Genomic DNA, 23,040 nt, shown 5'->3' with positions numbered 1-23,040 from the left:
AGCTCTGCTTGTGGCTCCAAGGAAAACGAAACCCTGACAGCTTCAAACTATTCTCTTCCTCATGATGCTGGTCACCAACATCAGAACAAACAAATCTGCCCTGGAAGAAGGTTAGCTGGAAGGACCCTTAGAAGAGGGGAGGGCTTTGTTTTAGCTCAGAGCTTGCCCAATTGTTAGGATTTTTATTTGCGTTACATTGTTTTAATTCCTAATGAGTGCTGTAATTTGTGATCTTCATCGGTAAATGCTTAAGTCCCCTTTACATTCAGCAAGCAAGTTTGAATCATCTGCATACCACAGGTTATTAATAAGCCTTCTTCCATATAGTCCAGCTTCTGAGATTATTTGCTTAGCATGAGATTGAATAAGTATGGTGGAAGGACCCGTCTTTTGCACACAGCTTTCTCCCCTTATTCTCTTAGAGGGTTCTCTACCATAAACCATCTCCGTTTATGTACAGGTTCAACCCAAGCACAATCCAGTGTCATAGCCTTCTTATTCTTTAAAAAATGTATCTATAGTTTGTTATTATCCACAGTTGAATATCTTTGTGTAGTTAGTAAAACTATGAAGGAAATCTTGTATTTTCAGCCAAGATCTACCCGATCCCAGTCCTCATCTATGTTTCCATTTGAATCTGGCTTGAATTTCTGGCAGCGTTCTGCATGTACCTCTTCAAACTGCTGTTGAATGTTCTTCTGTAAAATTTTACTTGTATGTGACAATCATGGTAAGACTTGATAATTCCACATTTGTTATCACTGTTTTTTAACTTGGGCACAACTATTGGCGCTCTTGTTGACTGGCCGGGTTAGCTGCCATGCACATTTCTTGGCATGGATGAGTGTTTCTCTCTGCTGTGTATACTTGTTGAAACATTTCAACTGATATTCTGTCAACTTCTGGAACCTTGTTTTTCTTCAGTGCCTTCTTCGCAGCTTCGTCTTATTCCTTCAGGACATTGGTTTTGGTCATACGCCACCCCTTGAACTGCTGAGCGCTGACCAATTCTTGTTTGGTGTAGCAGCTGTGGATTCCACGTTCTCTTGGTGCTCCATGCACCGTTCAAGATTTCTCACGTAGGAGAGTTGCCCAATATTGCATCTTTAGACTTGAATTTTGCCTCAGTTCTTTCAGCTTGAGAAATGCTGATAAGTGTTCTTCCCCCTCTGGTTTTCTAAGTCCAGGTCTTGCATGTTTCATCATACTTTGTTTTGAAATTTTCTCTTTAGCGCTTTTGTTTCATTCCTTCCCATCGCTTTATCTCCTCTACATTCAAGAGCGAGTTAGAGTCTTTCTGACATCCATTTTGGTCTTTTTCTCTTTCCTGTATGTTTAGTAACCGTTTGCTTTCCTTGTGTGTAATGTCCCTGATGCTATCGCACAACTCGTCTTTGGTCCTTGGTGTTCAATAGGTCAAAATGTTTTTTAAAAGGCCCCTCAGTTCAGGGAGGATAGACTCGCGGTTGTACTTGACTCTTGCGAACTTGTTTTCCTCTTCTTCACCTTCATCCTGAACTTTCATAGAAGCAGTTGATGGTTTGTTCCCTGGCCAGCCCCTTGCCTTGTTGGGGCTGATAATCTTGAACTTCTCCAGCCTCTTTCCACAAATGTAGTGGATTAGCTTCCTGTGTATTCTCCCTGGCAGCTTGGGACGTTTTCCTTCAATGCCGTCATGTCCTGATGAAATAATTAAATGTCACTCAGTTCTTTATGTTGTGACAGTGGCTATCTATGTTTCTTCTGTCTGTTTGGATGCTTCTGCATCATTCCATATTTTGCCCATCGAATTCTCCAAGATTGTAACTCAATGCTTGAGTTAGTTTGGAGGGCCTGTGTATCGTTCCCATTTCTGTTTTTAAACACAAATATTTGCAATACAGACAGCGTTGGTCTGTAGAACGCTGTCATGTGATCTTGAGTCGTTCTGTCCCCAGGGCCTTATTTTCCTTCCGATCTACTGACCCTTCCTCTTGGCTTCCAACTTCCTTATTCCGGTCACCAGAAATTACCTGTGAGTTTGATTACAGGCTTGATCAGTTTTAGATTGAAGACTTTGGCAGAGTTAGTCAGTTTCTTCATCGTTGGTTTTAGTGGTTGGTGTGTAATTTTGAATAGTCTTCTTACTAGGTGTGCGTATTATCCTGTCACAGACAGAACTGGTCTTCGTGATGACGTGTGCAGTGCTGTCCCTCTGCACTTGGTTGCTGCGGACATAGTCAGCCAGAGGAGTGACTGAGTCACATTAGCCAACAGCGGCACATTTTATGCGTTCCATTTCATTTTTCATGACTTCCAACGTTCCCAGGTTCATATCTTGTACACTCCGCATTCTGATCCTTCATAGCTGTTTGCAGCTGCTGCGTCGCACTTGTCCGTGTGCCACCTGAGAAAATAAGGTCCTTCCATGTCATGACACCTTGACTTTGAGGCAGCAGCTCTTCTCTAGTTGTGTTCTGAGCGACTTCCAACCCAAGCCGATCATCCTCAGCACGACATCACGCGATATCCCACTGCTGCTCATCAGGTTTTCAGTGGTTAGTTTTCAACTGTGAGCCACCTTTTCCTTCTTCTCAGCCTGTCTTACTCGGCAAGTTCCACTGAAACCTCTGTGATAGCTGACCGTGTAGGGACTTGAAATAATGGTGGCATGGCGTCCAGGACTACCTCAACCTGCAAGCCACCGCAGTCTGGCAAACTGACCGGCCGACAAGTGGTTGTCTAGCTTCCTAAGCTGTGAGAAAATTAAGTTTCTCTTTGTTAGAGTCATTTATGTGTGGTATTTCTATTACAGCCACACTAAAAAACGAAGACTATCCTGACACTCACTGGCATTAAAATAGTAACCTGGATTGCTATCACTTATTACAGTATGCAGTAGTAAAAGTCTCATCTTCGTGTGGAAGACGCACGTTTGATTCCTGGTCATTTCACTTGGCGTGTAATCGGAGGCTGACACATAGGCATATTGCTGTGTTGGTAGTTCCCTGCTCAAACCTGTTCTGAAGACAGACTGCTAGTCTACTTCTGGAAGCCAGCCAGTGACAACCGTTTGGAGCACAGCCGTCGAACGTGGTATGGCTGGAGTCTTCAGGAATCCGCGCCTCCACTGTGGCAGCTAACCATGCGTGGCAGACCTGGGAAAGTGAAATGTGGGTGTATGTGAACAATGGCTGTAAATGTAAGCATCTACTTATAACAATGGCTTTCTTCCTTCATAGTGACCTTCTCTGCGTCATTACCTGTTGTTCTTGTCTAATGGATTCTGATTCACACAGAGCAGCACGGCCCAGTCCTGTGCCGTTCTCACAATTGCTGCGCTGGGTGAGGCCTGCAGCCCCTTGTTGCATCCTCTGCGTCCATCCACCTTCGTGAGGGTCTTCCCCCCCTTTTGTAGTCCTTCTACTTGACCAAGCATGGTGTCCTTTCCCAAGGACTGGTCTCCCCTAGTAGCATATCCCAAGTTTGGGAGATGAAGTCTCACCACCCTCCCTTCTAAGGAGCCTTCCTGGGTCTATCGTGATTGAGAAATACCAAGAGAAAAGCAGTCAAGGTCCCCCAGAGTATCACCTTGGTTACTCATAAAGGCAAAGTTAGGGAGCATAGCTCACATCTGTGGGAAAATGAACTTTCTAAGCTGACCCCAGAATGAGGTGGACTTACCACCCTCCTCCCCCGGAGCACTGGGCAGTGCTGACCTTTCCCACCCACAGCCAGAAGCAGTGGACAGAAGGTCATGGGCGCCCATTTTCAGAGAAAGGAAAAGGAAGAGGCTGGACAGCCCCCGGACAATTTCTCAATCCCGATTGACCAGCCAGATAAGGGACACTTTAGTGGGAGGCGGTGGGAACACCCACATGGGTGGGGGAAGGGGACTTGCTAGCTCCACCACCACGTGACCTTACCTGTCCGTACAGACGGGTTTCAGGCAGAGTGTAGCGGGAAAGGCCTGAGCACAGCACCTGATGGATGCGGACTTCAAGCCCAGTTTCTCTCTTGGTGTGTGATTGGGATAAGGGGCTTCATCTTCATGGAACCCATTTGTTTCATGGGAAATTATAATAGGATTGTAACGATTGTTTATGGGTTATTCATCAATTAGCTAGCACAATGCCTTAATTTGATCATGCCTTAAATTCTTTCCTCATTTACTAGGTTTGATTGTAGAGAGATGCTGGCTCGCGGGTAGTTTACCATTACTACACGAGGTTTATCTAGTATCTTAGCCTGCCATAATCTAAAACACACTGCCATCAAGTCAATTCTGACACATATTGACCTAATAGGACTGAAGAGAACTGCCGTTTTGGATCTCTAAGATTTTGAAATCTTTACAGGAGCAGATGAAATGGTTTGAAAGGAAAACAAACACAACAATAATTGTGCAGGGTGGGGCCATGTGTCTTTTGTACATAGGATCGCTCTGCACTGTCACGTACTCGGTGGCACCTAACCACCCCAAACATATACGAGGTTCGGGAAAGGATATTTCTACATTCGTATTCCCATGTGCCACACGTATATCCGTCGATCTAATCGAGTATATAAGGGCAAAATGTGAACCTTTCTTAGCCATAACCCATCACCTTGAGGGACTGAGTCATTGAGCTTAGGGGCTTTGTGGCCAGGCAGAATAATCAGAGTCCACAAAGACAACACTCCGTGCCCTACTTTGGGGAATAGTGTTGGGGTTAAGGACCCTTTAAGAGGGCTGGAGAGCAGTTATGTCAGGTGCAACTATTGGTCTCTCTGCATCCAGAGCAAAGAACAGCGAGGAAAGAAATTAAGTCTCACCGCTAAATGAGCTACACTATTGACAGCCTCCACTAGTCAAGACCAGGAAAACCAGGTGGCACTTGGCCAACACTACTGATCCCTCTGCTGGGGATCCCACAGAAGGTCCTGGCCAGAGGAGGAGAAAAATGCAGAACAGAATTCAGAATCGTATGAAATTTCAAACTTGCTGATCTGAGAGAAACTGCTCTGGTGTCGTTGTTGGGTACGATTTGGACCGCTGACTTCAAGGTCGGCAGTTTAAGCCCACCTGTTGCTCTACAACGGGAAATACACGAGGCTGTCTGCTCCCATAAACATTCGCAGCCTTGTAGAGGGGGAGTGGGGAGGGAGGGGGAAAATGAGCTGATGCCAGGGGCTTAAGTGGAGAGCAAATGTTTTGAGAATGATGAGGGCAAAGAATGTACAAATGTGCTTTACACAATTGATGTATGTATGGATTGTGATAAGAGTTGTATGAGCCCCTAATAAAATGATTTTAAAAAATTGCAGCCTTGGAAACCTTATATAGGATCTATGAGTCAGAATTGACTTGGTGGTTTGGTTTATTCATACAGCTAAAGTATCTTCCAGAAGGACCCTCCCAATGTACAATTCTAACATTTTATTGAGCACTCTCATCAATCTTTTAAAATTCTATTTTTAAAATGTTGGTGTGGGGAAAAAAATCTCTGGTTTCATGTTTCCTTGTTTAGTGATGAATTTAAAAAATCCTTGCACACTTCCATTAAAGACGGGAAGTAATGGTGAAAAGGCCTTTTCTGGACTCTGTTCACTTATGGTGACCTTAGATAAGTTCCTCAGCCTCCCTCATGACTCATCAACCTTGATCATGGCCGTATAACTGAGCACCCTCGTGCCAGTTAAAGATGATATTCCATGAAAAGGGCCTATTGAGTGCCTGGCTACTGTCACTGTCACTGTCACATTACCCAATTCCCAGGGTAAGCACCGCTGATGCTTACTTACTATTTACTTGTTCATTTACTAATCTGTAGTGAACAATTTCACATTTCTTCACTACATCAGAGATTTTGCTTCTGGCATTTGTCTGTCTCTCAACCCCATTCCGCCTTCCGAAGAATCAAAACCTCTCTTCAAATTGATAATGTCACAGAGACGAAGTACCCAGGAAGCAGGGTGAACCCCCCTGCCACAGGGTACAGCTGCCCCTGGGGGTTTGCGCGGCTGCAACTCCTTACGGAACTAGAAATCCTCATTTTTCTCCTGAGAAATGGCTGATGGTTTTGAACTACTGACCTTGTGGCGAGCAACCTAATGCGATACCTCAAACTACTAGATCTCACAACCCCCGCCACCCCAATTTGTGTTCTAGTTTTACATTTTGTCTACATGAGGAAATATTTGAATATCAAGAAATTTGGACCAAGGGAAGCCTGGATCTTCCTGCCTGGCAGTCACTGCCAGGATGGTAACCTTCCTGGCTGTTTTCAATCTTCGGGAGAGGAACTTGTATTAATAACTGTGCGTATATAGCGATCAAGTCACATGGGAGAGCATGGTTTATATTTCCCCCATTTCCCTTCTATTATTAAATACATCTTAATTCTTGCTTTAGAGAAACATTTGAGGCTCAGCTCCCCGGTCAACTGAGGAGCCACTAAGTGCCACTACGCCCTTCCCCCCTCAGCCTGCAAATTATATCACAGAGACTCTTCCCAGCCACAAAGTCTCCTGTAATGGCAAAACGTCCAATATTTTATTGTGTGTTCATACATACTAGTGAAAAGGAAAGGTTTTTATATCAGCGAGCGGGGGGCAGGGGAAATACTCATGTGTATGGAGAGATCATGCTTCTGCTCTGCCCATTGTAACGGGGTCTAACATTGTGAGCACTGCGTTTGCAGAAGTTTACAGTTAGTTACGGCGAAAGCCCCAGATCCATTTTTTGAGCCCACACACACACTTGGCCTCCACGGAGTTCTGCTTGACCATTCACCAGTAAATTACCAGCTCTGCCCTCAGGCAGAGTGTGTTTGCAAGTGGATTACTTTCACTATCCTAGTCAGTCTCTCCATTAGGGACTTGTCAGGGGTGTCCTTGATGGAAACTGGGGTTGTGAGGTTGCATGGTCATAAATCAGACCCTGGCTGCTTTGGTTGGAGGGCCCTGAACCCATCTTGTAAGCCTTGCCGTCTAGCATAATGTACACGTTCAGTCATGCCACCCCACGTCTGTAACCTGTCTGTAATTATGATGCATTCCTCCGCAGCCAGTCGTGCTTTGGGGAGCACGTCCCTTGTGCTCCGTGTCCTGTCGAAGCGGCTGATCTTCTGTCAGTCCTTAGGTGCCATTATGGCCTTGAGTCACTGGTCTCCTTCAGCCAGAGGGGTTGTGTTTTTCCCAGTTAGTACTTAATAAATGCAACTCTATACGTTACAGTTGAAACTTTTTGCCCCCTGTAACACAAGCAAAAAGTACCCAGAATCACTTTTGTAAAAATATGAAAATTCTGCTTGAGCTGCCAGCTGGTTTCAAAAACATTAAACATGGGCAAATCTTGCTGGGCATGGTGAGTAAATGTGATTGTTATATTACTGTTGCTAGGCTTGTGTATGCTTGAAAATTTCCATACATAGGCTTTTAAGTGCAGTTATGTTAGAGAAATGCAAATCAAAACCACAATGAGATACTACTTCATACCCATTAGAATGGCGATGATTATTTGAAAATGATGATGGCGGCATATGTGCAAATGTGCTTGACACACTGGATGAATGTATGGATTGTGATAAGTGATGTAAGAGCCCCTACTAAAAGTAAGATAAAAAAAGAATGGCAATTATTAAACACAACAAGAGGAAAACAAACATTTTCAAAAACACAAAACAGCAACTATCAAGTATCAGGGAGGATATGGAAAAGCTGAAACCCTGCCCAGCGCTGGTGGGAATGTAACATGGCGCAGCTACTGTGGGAAACAATTTGACAGTCCCTCAGCAAGTTAGACATGGAGTCACCACAGGACCCAGCAGTTCTCTCCTGGCGTATTCCCATAAGAACTGGAAGCAGGAACTCCAACAGATATTTGCACATTGATGTTCATTGTATCATATTCACAGTAGACAAAAGATGGAAACTACCCAAGTGACACTCAATAGAATGAATAAATTATATCTGTAATAGAGTATTATAGATAAATAGATAATAGTAGTCTTCAAACTGTGGGCCTTGTGGTTAGCAGCCCAACCCATAACCACTACCCACACCATCAGCGCTCCCAATACACTGCCATGAAATTGATCCCAACTCAGAGTGACCCTCCCTACAGGACGGGATAGAAGTGCCTCTGTAACTTTCCGAGATTGTCACTCTTTACATCCTGTGCATGGTCACTTCGGTGGTTTCCATCTTTTGACTCTAGTGAGTACACTGCACTGAGTATCAGTCAGTGTCCAAGTACCTGCTGGGGTTCCTCATCTTTCTCCCACAGATTGGTTGGTAGCTTTGAACTGCCGACCTTGAGATTGGCAGCCCAACACATAACTCAGTGTATTAACAGGGCTCTTTTCCATCATGAGTTTAAGTAATGTAAATTTTTACACTTCTTACGGAGTTCTGGGTGCCAAAGCAGATTCTTGTTAGCTTAAAATATGACTGTCTTTCAGGGCCCGCTTACTGTTCGAGCACGTGAAGAGATCACTGAAGCTCTGGGTGCTATAGGAAAGTGTGGAGAAGAATTTAGATGGTGCCAAGCTCTCAGAAAGAACAGTGTCTGGGATCTTAAAGGCTTGTTTTCAAACAAGCAGCCATCTAAGTAAGTCCTTATGGAAGAAGCACACCAACATGTGTGATCCAAGGACTATAAATAGTTACCCAAACCTGAAGGAGGGAATGGCATTAGAACTTAAATTGTGAATGCCTGGCTGCCGAAAGCTATAGTGGATGACAGTGAAAGCCCCGAATCCATTTGCGGGTTCCACACATGGATTTAACCTCTGATGATCAGTGACGGGAATACCCTTGCTATACAGAGAGCATTGTAAAGTGGATTATGGCAGACTTCGTCAGGTCAAAGTGTAACATCCTATCAATTGCTCTCCCTTTTGTTTCAGCTTTTTCTTTAAAAAGGGGGTGGGGGAACACACTTGAATTAAGCCCCCGGATGTGGGTAGCCTTGCTAACATGTCTAATGTATTAGGAAGTGGATTGTTGCAGTTACAATAAGGGGAAAATTAACACCCTATCATTTGATCCTCCTTATGATCCACTTAAACTTGCTCTAGTTTTTTACTGTTTTCTGCTTTCTTTTTTATTGAGGCTTTCACCTGCTTTCCGTTTCTTATTCTTGTTATTTTGTTTGTTTATCTTTTTTATGTATGAAACCCAGGATAGGTAATTCTGGGGACAGTAACTGGATGAATTGTTCCTTGCGGGTGTGGCAGGGGAGGTCGGGGGGAAATGGGGAGCTAATAACGATGAGTACAGAATGACGAGCATGTCCTAACGCTGATGGTGGTGATGACTGTACAACCTTCTCAATGCGATTGAACGATTGAATTGCCTGTGTGAATGATATGCCAGTAAACCTGTTTAAAAACAAGCAAACAAAAGAAATATTGGTACCATACCGATTCAAGCTGTCAGTGCATAGCAAAAGGCACAACTTTAAAAGAAAGAAAGAAAAGAGAAAGAACCGTCTTCGTCCAGCCGAGAGGTCAGATGGTTCCTTTGCATGTAAGCCAAGGAAAGCACACGTAGATTACTGCGCTCCTTCACCGGAGTCAGGGATAGAGAATTGAGCGCTGAGCAAGAGGTTCGTGAACCTCCCGTGAATGTGAAGTATGTAACTCTCGCTAGGGATCAAGTGTAACCTCCGTTTCTCTGCTTGCAGGCAAAATGAAGGACCGCCTAGCAGAGCTTCTGGATTACTCCAGGCACTGTGACCAGCAGTTCCCCGATGAGGACGACATTGACGCCCCCCACGAGGACATCGTCTTCGAGACGGACCACATCCTGGAGGCCTTGTACCGAGACATCCACGAGCTTCAGGTGGAGAACCAGCAGCTGATGGCCGACGTGAAGCGCCTGGGGAAGCAGAACGCCCGCTTCCTCACGTCCATGCGGCGCCTGAGCAGCATCAAACGCGACACCAACTCCATCGCCAAGGACATCAAGGCGCGGGGCGAGGCCATCCACCGCAAGCTGCGCGCCATGAAGGCGCTCAGCGAGAAGGCCGAGGCCGAGCACGGCGAGCACTCGGCGGTGGCGCGCATCGCGCGCTCCCAGTACAGCGCGCTCACGCGCACCTTCCAGAGCGCCATGCACGACTACAACCAGGCCGAGATGAAGCAGCGCGCCAACTGCAAGATCCGCATCCAGCGCCAGCTCGAGATCATGGGCAAGGACGTCTCGGGCGACCAGATCGAAGACATGTTCGAGCAGGGCAAGTGGGACGTGTTCTCCGAGAACCTGCTGGCCGACGTGAAGGGCGCACGCGCCGCGCTCAACGAGATCGAGACTCGCCACCGCGAGCTGCTGCGCCTGGAGAGCCGCATCCGCGACGTGCACGAGCTCTTCCTGCAGATGGCCGTGCTGGTGGAGGAGCAGGCCGACACGCTGAACGTCATCGAGCACAACGTGCTGCAGACCCTGGACTACACCGGTGAGGCCAAGGCGCAGGTGCGCAAGGCCGTGGAGTACACGAAGAAGAACCCCTGCCGGACCATCTGCTGCTTCTGCTGCCCCTGCCTCAACTAGGAGCAAGCCCGAGGCCCCAGCGGGAAAGGCCACCCAAGGCGGGCCTCCCGGGTGGCCTCGGAGCTCAGTCTTTCAAGAGAGAAATCGAAGGTTCCAGATTGCAGCCCAAGAGTGTCTGCACCGAGGCTGACACTGTCGATGTTTCTTTCACTCAAAAGCTCACTGCCATCGAGGCAATCCTGATCCATCCCGGCCCTAGTGGACCCAGGAGGCCTGCCCGCCGTGGGTTTCCGAGACCGGGTTTCCGAGACCGCACCCATGAGAGTAGAAAGCCTGGTCCCCGGGAGAAACCGCAGCGCAGCTGGTAGTTTAAACTGCGGGCCCTGAGCGTAGCAGCCCCCGCAGGACCACGCTGCCGCGGGGCTCTTTGGCATGAGCAAAACCTACTGAGATGATGTAGGGTGACCACACACCGTGTATGCTTGCCCTCAGAACCAAATAATGAAGTGACTGACTGACAGTGGGCAAGGCATGTGCCCTGGTCTCAGGAAAACTCAGGCGGAAGTCAGTTCAGCATTTCCTAATAGTTGTGAACTCACTGGCAAAACTTAAAAGATTTGTGTGCCTTGCCCGAGAGCGTCCTTAAGATCGCTGGGTGGTGCAGTTCATGCAGTGGGCTGCTAACCGGCACTGAGAGGTTTTGAACCCATCCAGAGGGACCTTGGAAGAACGACGGCGATCCGCTTCTGAAAAGAGCCATTGAAAGCCCACGGAGCCCAGTTCTCTTCTGGCACGAGGTGTGCAGGAGGAAGCCAGGATCTGAAGAAGCCAGCGTGTGGCTACGGTTTTTAAGATTTGGAATTGACTAGGAGGCGCTGGGGTTTTGGGGGATTGGGGTTCTATTCCACTTTTGTGAAATTGACCTGGGGAAAAACAGCCCCCTTCATGCTTCTGTTTTATGTGATTTCTAGCCTAGAAGTACCTCTGTTCTTACTCCCTGCCCTCTCCAGTCCCACTAAACCCGCACAATGCCCTCACCTCTCCTCTAAGACTACCTTCCACCAGTACAGGTTTTGGAATTTTTATCCAGATATTTTTAAGCACTGAGCATTGAGCAAGCACTCAATTGAAGTATGTACAAGTCACATTTTATATATTTTTTCACTGATAAAATAATTTAAATTTTACCTTTTTACTTATATATGCGCACATATATGGAAGTGTAAAATACTAATATTCACCAATGTGAGTACATAAAAACTAGTTTAATTTTGTTAAGTATGACATAGCCAGAGAGATGGATACTTTTGGTTACTGGTGTTGTTTTCCTTGTTTTGAGTTCCTCTTGCTCCAGGCTTTGCTTCTCTCCAGCCCAGCTGGGATTAAGAGTTGATTGTGAACAGTTCCGTGCTGGTTACGGTGTAAAGACAGATGTTGAAGGCCGAAGACATAAGGAACAAGAAAATAAAGTCATGCTCCTGGAAGTACTGCTTTTGCTTTACTGTTGACCATTCATGTCTTAAAATGGAGTAATTTAAAATAAAAGAATCCTGGTTTTCAAGAAGGCATAGTAAATATTGCATTTGAAAAAGGCCCCTTTTTATGTATGTGAATGTATTGATACATCTTGGTCGTTTCCTATTTCCATTTTTTAAAAAGCTTTTTACGAGCTATTTCATGCTACAACATTTGGATGGGATTACAAGGTTTTAAAAAGAAAACAACAGTGCAAAACTATAGGAAGTTACACGAGTTCTTTCCTGAGTCATACTAGTTTGCCAAACGTCGCCAGGTCTTAGAAACTTGGTTTCACTTACATAACCGGATGGCCTTCCACACCTCACCCTGGTTCTGAGTCACTCTTCCCATGTTCTACGCATCGCTTGCTGAATGAGCGCAGGGGCTAACCAGCAGTCGCAGTTCTCAGAGCAGCCGTCAGAAGTTAACATTTTAAAGGAAGTAAACAGTGTATGTGAACTCAGAACTCCCTGACTGACCTGCTGATCACCATGAAGAGGTCTATGTCTGCTTTATAATTTCATGGGTAAATATGAGGAATTTAGAAACCAAGTCACGCCAAGCTTAGCTCAGATTTCTTTCTCAACTAACTCCAGGGTTTGTTTCAACTTTGACTTCATTGAATGAGGCCTGGTGATGTAGTGGGTTGCCACCCACAGGTGAGCTGCTAACCAGAGGGCCAGCAGTTTGAACCCACCAGTTGCTCTTTGGGAGACTGAGGAGTCATTCTGCTAAATATTTTATGGTAGAGGATATATGTTAACAGCATCAGCTCGTTCCAACAAGAATTGGCGAATTAAACTTGTTTAACAGTTTAGTCTTTTAGTCTAAACGCCATCCAGTGTGCCATGTCTCCCGGAAAGGGGCCTTCCAGAAATGTGCTGCTCAGGAAACCAAGTGTAAGTCACCTTTTATTACCCTCTTAAGACTCATTCATAAAAGCAAAGGAGTTTGAAGGCTTTGTATGTCCTTTCATTTCCTGCATTTTACACTGGAGAATGAGGTCCAAACAAAACACTTTTGTGTATTAATTGGCAAACTCTTGCTTATGGAAAGGCAAGCATTTTCTCCCCTGCTTTTAAATAACCTCACATAGTGGTTAAGAGCCCAGACCTGGACCCCCTGATGGGTTTGAACCCTGAGTTTACCACATAATAGCTATCAGGCGCAGACCTGCTCCTTAAACCAGTATCTTTGTGCCTCAACTCCCTGGTCCACATTGTTGTTCATTGTCACAGACTGGCCTCCCATTCTTGGCAGCTTTATGTGCAAAGAACAAAACACTGCCCAGCCCTGTGTGATCCCCATTATCCTCACAGCCATTGGTATGTTTGACCCACACTCCACTTCATGCCCTTTTCTGGCAATTGGATTTTCCTCATGGCATTTCCAAAGATTTATCTTTATGAGGTTCACGAACTTTACTGAGCATCCTGAAGCTCATTGATGACATGAGGGAGGTTGAGTGGAAACACTAGGCGGCTGTGTGGTAAACATGGCTGGGTGAGGCCTTGAGTCTTTTAGCCCAAACTGGCCATCAAGTGTGCCATGCACCTGGAAAAGGGCCTGCCAGAAACGTGCTGCTCGGAAACTAACTGTAAGCATATTTCAATAAGGCAATGCTGCTGTCATCACGGGCCACCGAGTTGACTCTGACTCACAGTCACCCGATAGGACAGAGAACAGCCCCGTAGCTTGCCTGGGGATTATTAGGGAAACATCATAACTTTCTCCCACGGGTTCAGGTCTTTCTCAGAGTCTCAGGTGGGTTCAGGTGCTTACCCAGTGTGCTAGCATGGGCTCCTTTAAGAAGAAAATGACCCCAAACCAACCCCATAGCTGTCAAGTTGGTTCAGCCCCACAGCGGACCCTTTAGGACCGAGTAAGACAATTGCATAGGGTTCCCAAGGCTGTCCAGTTTTAATGAACCACGCTGCCACATCGGTCTACAGAGCAGAGCGTGGGTTCGAACCATCAGCTTTCCAGTTAGGGTCCTAAATTGCCCTCCCATTGCGCTGCCAGGCGTCCCTGGGTGGTACACAGGGTTACTGTGCTTAGGTTGGCAGTTCAGGTCTACCCAGAGGCACCTTGAAAGAAAGGCCTGGTGATCTGAAAAACCCTGTGGAAACCACTGCTGACCGCCATGAGAAGAAAGGCCCGAGAAGGTCCTGGAGAGAATTGGGAAAAATGGGACAAACCTCAAAATTCTTATTTTAAAAGACCAGGCGTACTGGTTTCATGGAGACAGATGGAACGGGACTCCCGCCTCTCATCCCAGATGATGGCTCCTAGTCACTCTTCAGACCTGGAAATGAATTCACACATACCACCACCCCTCCCACCACCACCACCCCAGCCTTACCTTTCAGCCACATAATAGGCCTGTAAGGTGAACAATAGCATCCCTTCAAACAATCAGCATAACGCCCAGGATGCAGAAAGGGACAGGAGGGCTAGGGAGGATGGGAAAGGATCGAGGGTGGACAGGAAGGGAAGGACAGTGGGAGAAAGGCAGGAGAGCTGTTACTTTGTGGGGACTGCAGTCAATGTCTTCTTTCTTCATCAGTGTCACCAATCCAATGTGTCTGAATCGTGGAGTGGAACACCCAATTGTTCTGGAAGCTTTCACTCAAATCACAGCCAAACGCTAACAACAAACAAACAGCCCAATGGAACTGAGTTCTTCTCTATTTCTTTAAAAATCATTTTATTGTGGGCTCATACAATACTTCTCACCATCCATACATCCAAACACTGTGTCCAGCATATTTGCACATTTGTTGCCATCATCCTCAAATCATTTGCTTTCTGCTTGAGCCCTTGGTATCAGCTCCTCATTTTCCCCCTCCCTCCCCGCTCCCCCTTCCCCTCCTTCATGAACCCTTGATAATTTATAAATTATTATTTTGTCATATCTTAAACTTCCTGATGTCTCCCTTTACCCACTTTTCTGTTGTCTGTCCCCCAGAGAGGAGGTTATATGTAGATCCTTGTAATCAGTTGCCCCTTTCCACCCCACCCTCCCTCCATCCTCCCAGTATCACCACTGTCAGCACTGGTCCTGAAGGGGTCATCTGTCCTGGATTCCCTGTGTTTCCAGTTTCTATTTGTACCAGTATACATTCTCTGGTCTAGCCTGATTTGTAAGGTAGTATTGGGATCCTGATAGTGGGGGTAGTGGAGTGGAAGCATTTAAGAACTAGAGGAAAGTTGTATATTTTATCGTTGCTATGCTGCATCCTGACTGGCTCATCTCCCCACGACCCTTCTGTGGAGCAGACTGCAACAGAGGACATTTTTGAGGTCATATGGGAGGAAGCAGTGAAGTCCGAACCCCCCAAAATGGAGCGTATCAAGAAGGGAGCATACCTGTATAGACAATCCATTAGAGAAAACAATGAACTGACGGTTACAGGGGGACATAGGAGAGGGGAGGTGGGAGAAAGGAAGTGGGTTAAACTCAGGGGACAAAGGAACAAGTGATCTAAAATCGGTGGTGAGGAGGGTGGAGACCTGGTAGGGCTTGATCAAGGGTAATGTAACTGAAAGGAATTACTGAAACCCCAATAAAGGCTGAGCATGGTAGTGGGACAAGAGGAAAGTAAAAAGAAATAGAGGAAAGAACCAGGAGATAAAGGGAATTTATAGATATCTAGATACAGGTATGTATATATGTGAAATATTTATGATGGTGGGGAAATAGATCTATGTACAGATATTTATAGGTTTAGTATTAAGGTAGCAGATGGACATTGGGCCCCCACTCAAGTACTCCCTCAGCACAAGAACACTTTGTTCTATTAAACTGGCATTCCATGATGCTCACCTTCCCGACACAATCGCTGAAGACAAAGTGGGAGCATAAGCTATCAAAAGATATAGCGTCTGGAGTCTTAAAGGCTTGAAGTTAAATAAGCAGCCATCTAGCTGAGAAGCAACCAAACCCACATGGAAGACCACACCAGCCTGTGTGTTCACGAGGTGTTGAAGGGATCAGTTATCAGGCATCAATGAACAACAATCATATTGTGAATGAGGGGGGAGTGCAGAGTGGAAACCCAAAGCCCATCTGTGGGCAGCTGAGTTCTTTTCTGACTCACATGTTTCCATGACTCAGGATTGACTCATCAACTATGGTGTGCTTGAACTTTGAGGTGGTGCAGCCAGCTGCCCTGCTTCTGTATAGCCCAGGCCTGTGGAGCCAGCTGGCTGGCAGACTGCAGGTGCCCCCACTCTTTCAGAAGACTACTTTAGGCCAAATCAAGAAAACAAATCTCTAGTGAGTAGCAAGAAGTACCACCCCCTAGATAAAAAGAAAGTCAATGGCTTAACAGGCCCCCCCTTCTAGCCAGAATCCCTTTTGTGATGCATCCCATTTGGAGGGAGTTGGCCATAACAGGATTAAGGAGGCTGTATAATTAGTCTCTGCCTCACTGGACTTACTAAATCATCTGTTTTCCTGTAAAGTCCGAGCTGCTGAAACACAGTAACCACACCTCCCGGAAAGCCTTCCCTTTTGTGATCTCCATTTCCTGACTCAGCGTTGGCTGCAGCTGAGAAGACCTGCTTTGGCTTTCAGCTATATTTGGCCTCTGGCTGTGGCCCCTGCCTTTGGCTTACCTCTGCAGGACCTGTTAGTGGCGCTTGATCACCTCCTGCCTTAGTTTCACCAGTGGCCACAGCCTCGTGAGTGGATGAGGGAGACCCTCCAGACAGCAGTGTGGATTCTGGATTTGGGACTTAGCAGCAATCATCACCATGAGAACCATTTCGAAAAACTCAAAGATGTGAGAGAATATATTAAGGCGAGGAATAGGGTGGAGAAACGGAGCACTGCAACATCTTGGAATGGTTGGATATTTAGGACATCTTCAATATCTGCCTCCTTTGGAGTTCTGGTAGCATACTAGTTACTCTTTGAACTGTGGTCTGCAAGGTCAGCAGTTTGAAACTACGAGCTGCTCCAGGCTTTATTTCCATAAATAGTTATTCTCTGAAACTCAGGTCACCATGCGTTAGCGTTGGCCCAGTCAGAGTTTAGTTTTTGGTTTCCTTGGGGGACCGACCAGTCTGGTATTAATTCTTTTAAAAGAAATTAGTACCACAACCTGACAAAGAAAAGGCTTTTTGTTGGGGAAAGAATGTTTAGCGAGTTCATTCTTTGGCCTTGCCCATGGTTTACCCTGATAACACACAGCTTCCAAAGGGCATGGATGTGGTAACATCTTTTCTCACGATCATTATCAACACTTTGTGATCTGACTTATGGAAGAACCTTGACAAACAAGAAGTGTCACCAAGTGGCAAGATCTTAGAATATGCACTAACCCAGGAAAAGTAAACTGCCTGGGAAACCAAAGCATCTCTGTTCTTTTTTTTTTTTTTTTCAGGGCGATGCAAGGCTGCTGCCTTTATTGGGGACTGTGGTCCAGGGACACAGCTGCTTCACTCAAGGGCTACACACTTGATCTGGAAGTTGCCATTGGCCTCCAGGAAGTTGATCGTCTCCAGGTTGAGGCGGTTGGGGAACTTGAATGTGTGTCCCTCTGGCAGCTTGATGCTCAGGTCGGCTTGGTCGAAGGAGAAGCACACCTCAGCGACACTGCCAGCCTGGAAGGGGAAGTTGGTCTCCCGGTGCTCGGCGCCCCAGGCCCCGGCGTCCTTGCTGTTACACACGATGGTGTTGGTGTCACCGTGGGCGTCGAAGCGAGGGTTGAAGTGCAGACACAGGTTGTTGTCTTTGCCCAAGTTCAGCACGAAGCATTTGGCGTCGGGGGCCACCTGGCCCCGCACCGGAGGCAGGTCCCGGGCTTGAGGTTCAGGTTGCTGGCCACCAGACCACAGGCCATGGCTAAGTGCAAGGTGATCTGGGCAGGTGATCTACCAGCTGTCCCAAGACTCCACCGAGAGGAGAGATCATCTCTGTTCTTTTAATGCAGCCGAGTTGCCAGTGGCTGCTGGGGAACCCCAGTAGCATAGTGCTTACTCACAGGACTGCTAAGCACGAGGTCAGCAGCTCAAAACCCCTAGCCTCTCTGAGCGGGAACCTCAGGGCTTTGTACTCCAACACAGAGGGGTGGTTCTATCCTGTCCTTGAGAGTTCCTTTTTGAGTTTGCCCCAGACTTACGGTGACCCCAAGCACGATGGAACTAAGTACTGCCCAGCCTGGCCCAATCTCCAGAACTTTAAAAGTGGGCTAAGCCTTCTTGATAAGCCTCCTTCATCACTGGTTGAGAATACTGCTCTAGTCTTCCAGGGAGGGCCCTTTATTTCTTAAAGTCACTGCTAAAGTCACATGGGCTTTGGAATTTGGGGACTGTTTGTATGAGTGCTAGTAAGAATGTCAACCCACGATGACCCCATGGCAGCCTGCCCTGTGAGCATAGACTCTGGAAAGAATGCCTTGCCCCAGTAAAGGCGAAACTGAGGGACAGGGAGGAGAACAGGGAGGAAGGCAGACATAACTGACAGGACAAGGGAGAGCAGAAACAGAAATAGCTTTATTGGAGGGGGAGGGGAGCTCCGGGAGGAGGTTCCATGACCTAGGCCAACAGGTCAGGGAAGTCATGCTCAGCAGCTGGGGGCGAGGGTTTAAAAGGGGTGGTGAGGAATGTAGGGCAATTAGCATATGGGGTCTGGAAATCCGGAGAATTGCTTGTGGACTCCTTGCAGCTTTCTTTGAACCAGTAACATCTGGTTTCACTGGTTATCTTATCTGGCAATTATCTTATCTGGTGCAGGCTGCTGTTGATCTTCGGGATGTGCAGGGAAGCACAGTGCAGGGCCCCGACCTGCTTCAGCTTGGTCCAAACGGGGGCTGCCTAGTTCAGACCCAACCCAAACATTCCAAACTTCTTAATATTGGTAATGGGGCGACATTTTCTGTCTGAAATATTTCTTGCTGAGATAGGGCAAAGAAGGCGATTAAGAGTTGGAAGGTTTGGGGCCGGGCCGGTCGGCAGTAAGGGTGAAGAAGCTGAAGAATCTAAACACACAAAGAGCTAAAAGCAAAAGCTCACAGATTATTATCAGAGGCCCGATGAGGGGCATAACAGGAGCATAACAGGCCATGGCAGGATTTTGAAACCATGAGAAGCTGGTGGTGCTCCACTGACGTTTCCTGCAGGACCTCCTCTCACACCGAGTCCTGTCTTTGCTGTCTCCAAGCTGCTTGCAGAAATTTTATCACATGTTTATCAAAAACCCTAACAACTCTGCGCCAGGATCCCTTTTCAACCCAGCAACCCTCTTGCCTCAGCGCCTAAACTCGCTGGAACTTAGTGGTCACTCCTGCCCCCCGGCAGTTGAGGCACTAACACTGCCCCAATCCAAACATGTAGTACATGATCCGTTCTGGACTGAGCAGCAGGGGATGAAGCTTCACTGTTTCCTTCCTGTATAAATCAGGAACATTTACAGTCAGTATGCCATTTTCTAGCCAGGTTCCTTGTTGGCTTCAGAAGGTGAATCAAGATGTTAGTGTTCATTCGATGGCAAGGAATGACACAAATCGTGGTGTGTGTAGATTTACAATCTTCATGCAATTTACTGTGTTAACAGTGGTTGTGTTTTGTGTACAGGCTCTACCCCGAAACCTGCATTCATTAGTTATTAAACTTTTTATAAGCTGGCATCAAAACTGCAACACAATTGTTGTACTGATTTTTTTTTAACTTTTACAGTGCAACAGGTGTTTTCCTGAAGCAAACCAAAGGCAAACTCCTCGTGGTTCTTGCTGCCTCCCTTTGCAGCAGAATCTTTTTATATATTTGTACTTGTAATCGGTGACAAAATAAACCTGATTGCAAATCCCTGTTTTGTTTTGAATCTGAAATCACGGACCAAGTCTTTGGTCCAAATTATGTAGGATGAGTTAAACTTAAATTGCATTCTATTAACCATTACGAGTGTATTTCTGTAAGCACAGTTATGTTGAAATAAAGTTTAAAATAAAACAAACCAAAAAATCCGTGGCTGGTGGGATCATAGCGTTGACATTGGCCACTTTTTGCAAGTTGATCAGCAGGCCGATCAGAGGTTCTCAGTCTGAAAGCTCGGCTGAAATCCGTTCAGCAAGTTAGCAGGACACCGACCTCCATAAAGAGATGGTCGCTGCCCATGTATGAGCTTCTGGGAATCAAGCCTGAGTCTGCAGCAAGGAACGTGACAACTCCACCACGAAACCACCAGCATCTTATCAGGGGGGTAAACTCGAGTATTTTTAGCTCCTTGCCCTGGCCACTGTCAATATTCGAAGTGACTTTGCAACATGTTTTCATTCCCCAAAGGAAACCACAGTTTCAACAGGCAATGTTGCCCCTGCTCCCACAGACCATCACTTGAGAATTGGTGGTCAAGTTCACAGGGTTGGGAATGAAGGGAAAAGAGGGGCTTGTTGGTTTGGCATGAGTTCCTATGAGGATGGAAAGTATGACAATGGGTGTTGGTAGTGGTTATAGAACACGATTCATGTAGTAATTGAGATTCTTGAATTGTCGCTTGGTACATTCGCTTCAGTTCCAATACATTGGTTTTCAATACTTTAAAGAGGTCTTGTGCAGATTTACCCAATGCAACGTGGCATTTGATCTCTCAACTGCTGCTTCTGACATCAGCAATGATATCCCTTGGTCCACAGCCTCTTCTGAATCTGGCCGGAACCTCTGGCAGCTCTTGGACAATGCATTGCTGCAACCATTGTTGGATGATCTTCCACAAAATGTTACTTTCATGTGATATCAATGATACTGTTGTAGTATGAGCCCTTGTTGGGTCACCTTTCTTTGAAGTGAGCACATACAGAGATCTCTTCCAGTCCGTTGACCACATAGTAGTCTTCCAAATTTCCCGGCATAGATGAGTGAGTGCTCCCAGGGCTTCAAAAGCTTGTTGAAACATTTCCATTGGTGTTCCATCCACTCCTGAAACCGTCTTTTTGGCTAATGCTTTTCGTGCAGTGTGAACTTCTTTCTTCAGCACCATGGGTCCTTGCTCATATGCTGTCTCCTGAGATGGTGGAATGTCGACGAGGTCTTTTTGGTCCAGGGACTGTACACGCTTTCCATTTTCTTTGGATGTTTCCTGCATCATTCGCTCTTTTGCCCATAGATTCTTTCAATACTGCAACTCAAGGCATGACTATTTTCTTTACATCTTTCAGTTTAAGACATACTGAGAATTTCCTCCCTTTTGGTGTTCTAACTCTAGGTCTTTGCACCTTGCATTATAATATTTTACTTTGTCTTCTCGAGCTTTTGAAATGTTGTTTGGCTTTGTTACTTCCTCCTTTCTTCCATTTGCCGTAAGTTCTCAATGGTTAAGAGCAGGTTTCCGAGTGATATCCATTTTGATCTTTTTTAGTCTTTCCTGCTTTTTAAATGACCGTTTGCTTTCTTTATGAATGATGTTCTTGAAGTAAGCTCACAGCTCCTCAGTTCTTCTGTCTTTAGTGTTCAATGCAGAAAATCTATTCTTGAGATGTTCTGAAAACTAAGGTGACATATACCCAAGGTCATGTATTGGTTCTCCTGGACTTGTTTTCTCTTCAGCTTTATCTGAACTTACATATCAGCAACTGATGGTTTGTTCCAGAGTCAGCTGCTGTCCTCTTTGGAGCTGCTGATGTTGAACATCTCTGGTGTCTCTCCCCATTGATTTAGTCAGTTTGATTTCTATGTATTCCATCTGAGGAAGCCCGTGTGTATACTAACATTTTGTGTTGTTGAAAAAAGGTTTTTGCTCTGAACAAGTCACTGATCTTGAAAAATTCTATTGTGAAATCTTCAGCTTCATTTCTATCACCAATACCATATTTCCTGACTTCATCTTTGTTTCTGACTTTGGCATTCCAATTGCCAATTGTTTTTCCACAATTGTCAATTATTATCAATGCATCTCAATTGTATGTTTCATCAATTTCATCCTGAAGAGGTTGGTAGAATTCTTGATTTTTTCATTTTCCTGGTTGGTGTATAAATTTGAATAATAGTCATATTGATTGGATTTCCTTGATAACAGACAGATATAATCCTATCACAAATCGCATTGTACTTCAAGATTGATTTTGCAATGTCCCTTTTTAGCAATGAATGCAATTCCATTTCTCTAGATTGTGTCATTCACAGCATAGTAAATCATATGATTTTCTGATCCAAAATGGTCAATACCAGTCCTTTTCAGCTAACACCTAGAATATTGATCTCTATGTAGTTCTATTTCATTTTTGCTGACTTCCAATTTTCCTAGATTCATATTTCCATATATCCCAATCCTGATGATTAACTTATGTTTGCATTTGTTGCTTCATCACAGGAAGGTCCTGAAGGTTGTGTTACTATGGCTGACTCTTTTGAGTCATACTGTGCGTTCTTTCTGACCTGAGGGGCTCATTTTCAGGCACTCTCTCTGACAATGTTCTTCAGGTGTTTGGCATCTGACAATGTTTTGATGCTATCCATAAGGTTTTCAGGGGCCAATTTCTCTGAGTGGACAGCTTAGTCCTTCTTCATAGCTTGTTCTTAATCTGGAAGCTCTGTTGAAACTTATTCACTTTGGGTGACGTTGCAGGTACCTGAAACACAGTGACATACTTTCCAGCATCACACAACACACAAGCCACCCCAGTACAGCACACTGACAGACAAGTGGTGGCACTGAATTGTAAACAGGAAAAATGTCAACTCAGTAAATGTTACTTGTCTACATGTTTTACAAAAATAACATATGGTCAGATAGAGCACAATGGGGTCCAAGGAAATGTTGAAGAAGATCCTTTCCTTCCCCATTCCAGAGTCAGCCCCTGGCCTCCTTTTAGCTGCTGACCTTGAACTTCTCAGTAAGAGACAGAAAGACCGAAGGGGGAAAAAAATTCTTTGAATGAATAAGTTTATGGTGTGATGAGTTTGCAATATAAAATAAACATTCAAAAAGGAAGGAAGAAAAGAGGGAAGGAAGAAAAATGGCCTGGCTCTACCTGGATGGTAGGGCAGAAAGTGAGCAACTGACCCCAGGACTTGCAAAGAGCAGGGAGAAATAATGTATACAATGGAGGTGGATCAGAAAGGCAA

At 45.7% G+C, this 23,040-nt stretch overlaps 1 protein-coding gene and 1 pseudogene across 2 annotated transcripts in view; one reads left to right on the top strand and one right to left on the bottom strand.

Annotated features, from left to right (window-relative positions):
• STX11 (syntaxin 11) overlaps positions 1-12,899 on the top strand; it is a 35,862-nt gene extending 22,963 nt beyond the window's left edge. The window contains exon 2 of one of the 2 annotated variants that reach the window (XM_075554435.1): positions 9,650-12,899. In XM_075554435.1, coding sequence (XP_075410550.1) covers positions 9,655-10,515 — 861 coding nt within the window. In that variant the 5' untranslated portion in view covers positions 9,650-9,654 and the 3' untranslated portion in view covers positions 10,516-12,899. The remainder of the gene's footprint in view (positions 1-9,649) is intronic. The other variant, XM_075554434.1, reaches the window with a different exon arrangement.
• A 4,467-nt stretch (positions 12,900-17,366) lies between these two features.
• LOC142452662 (galectin-1 pseudogene) lies at positions 17,367-17,837 on the bottom strand (annotated as a pseudogene).
• Positions 17,838-23,040: the final 5,203 nt, after the last annotated feature.

The sequence above is a fragment of the Tenrec ecaudatus genome, chromosome 7, assembly GCF_050624435.1.
Source record: "Tenrec ecaudatus isolate mTenEca1 chromosome 7, mTenEca1.hap1, whole genome shotgun sequence".
Classification (NCBI taxonomy): domain Eukaryota; kingdom Metazoa; phylum Chordata; class Mammalia; order Afrosoricida; family Tenrecidae; genus Tenrec; species Tenrec ecaudatus.
This window is presented reverse-complemented; position numbering and strand designations above follow the sequence as displayed.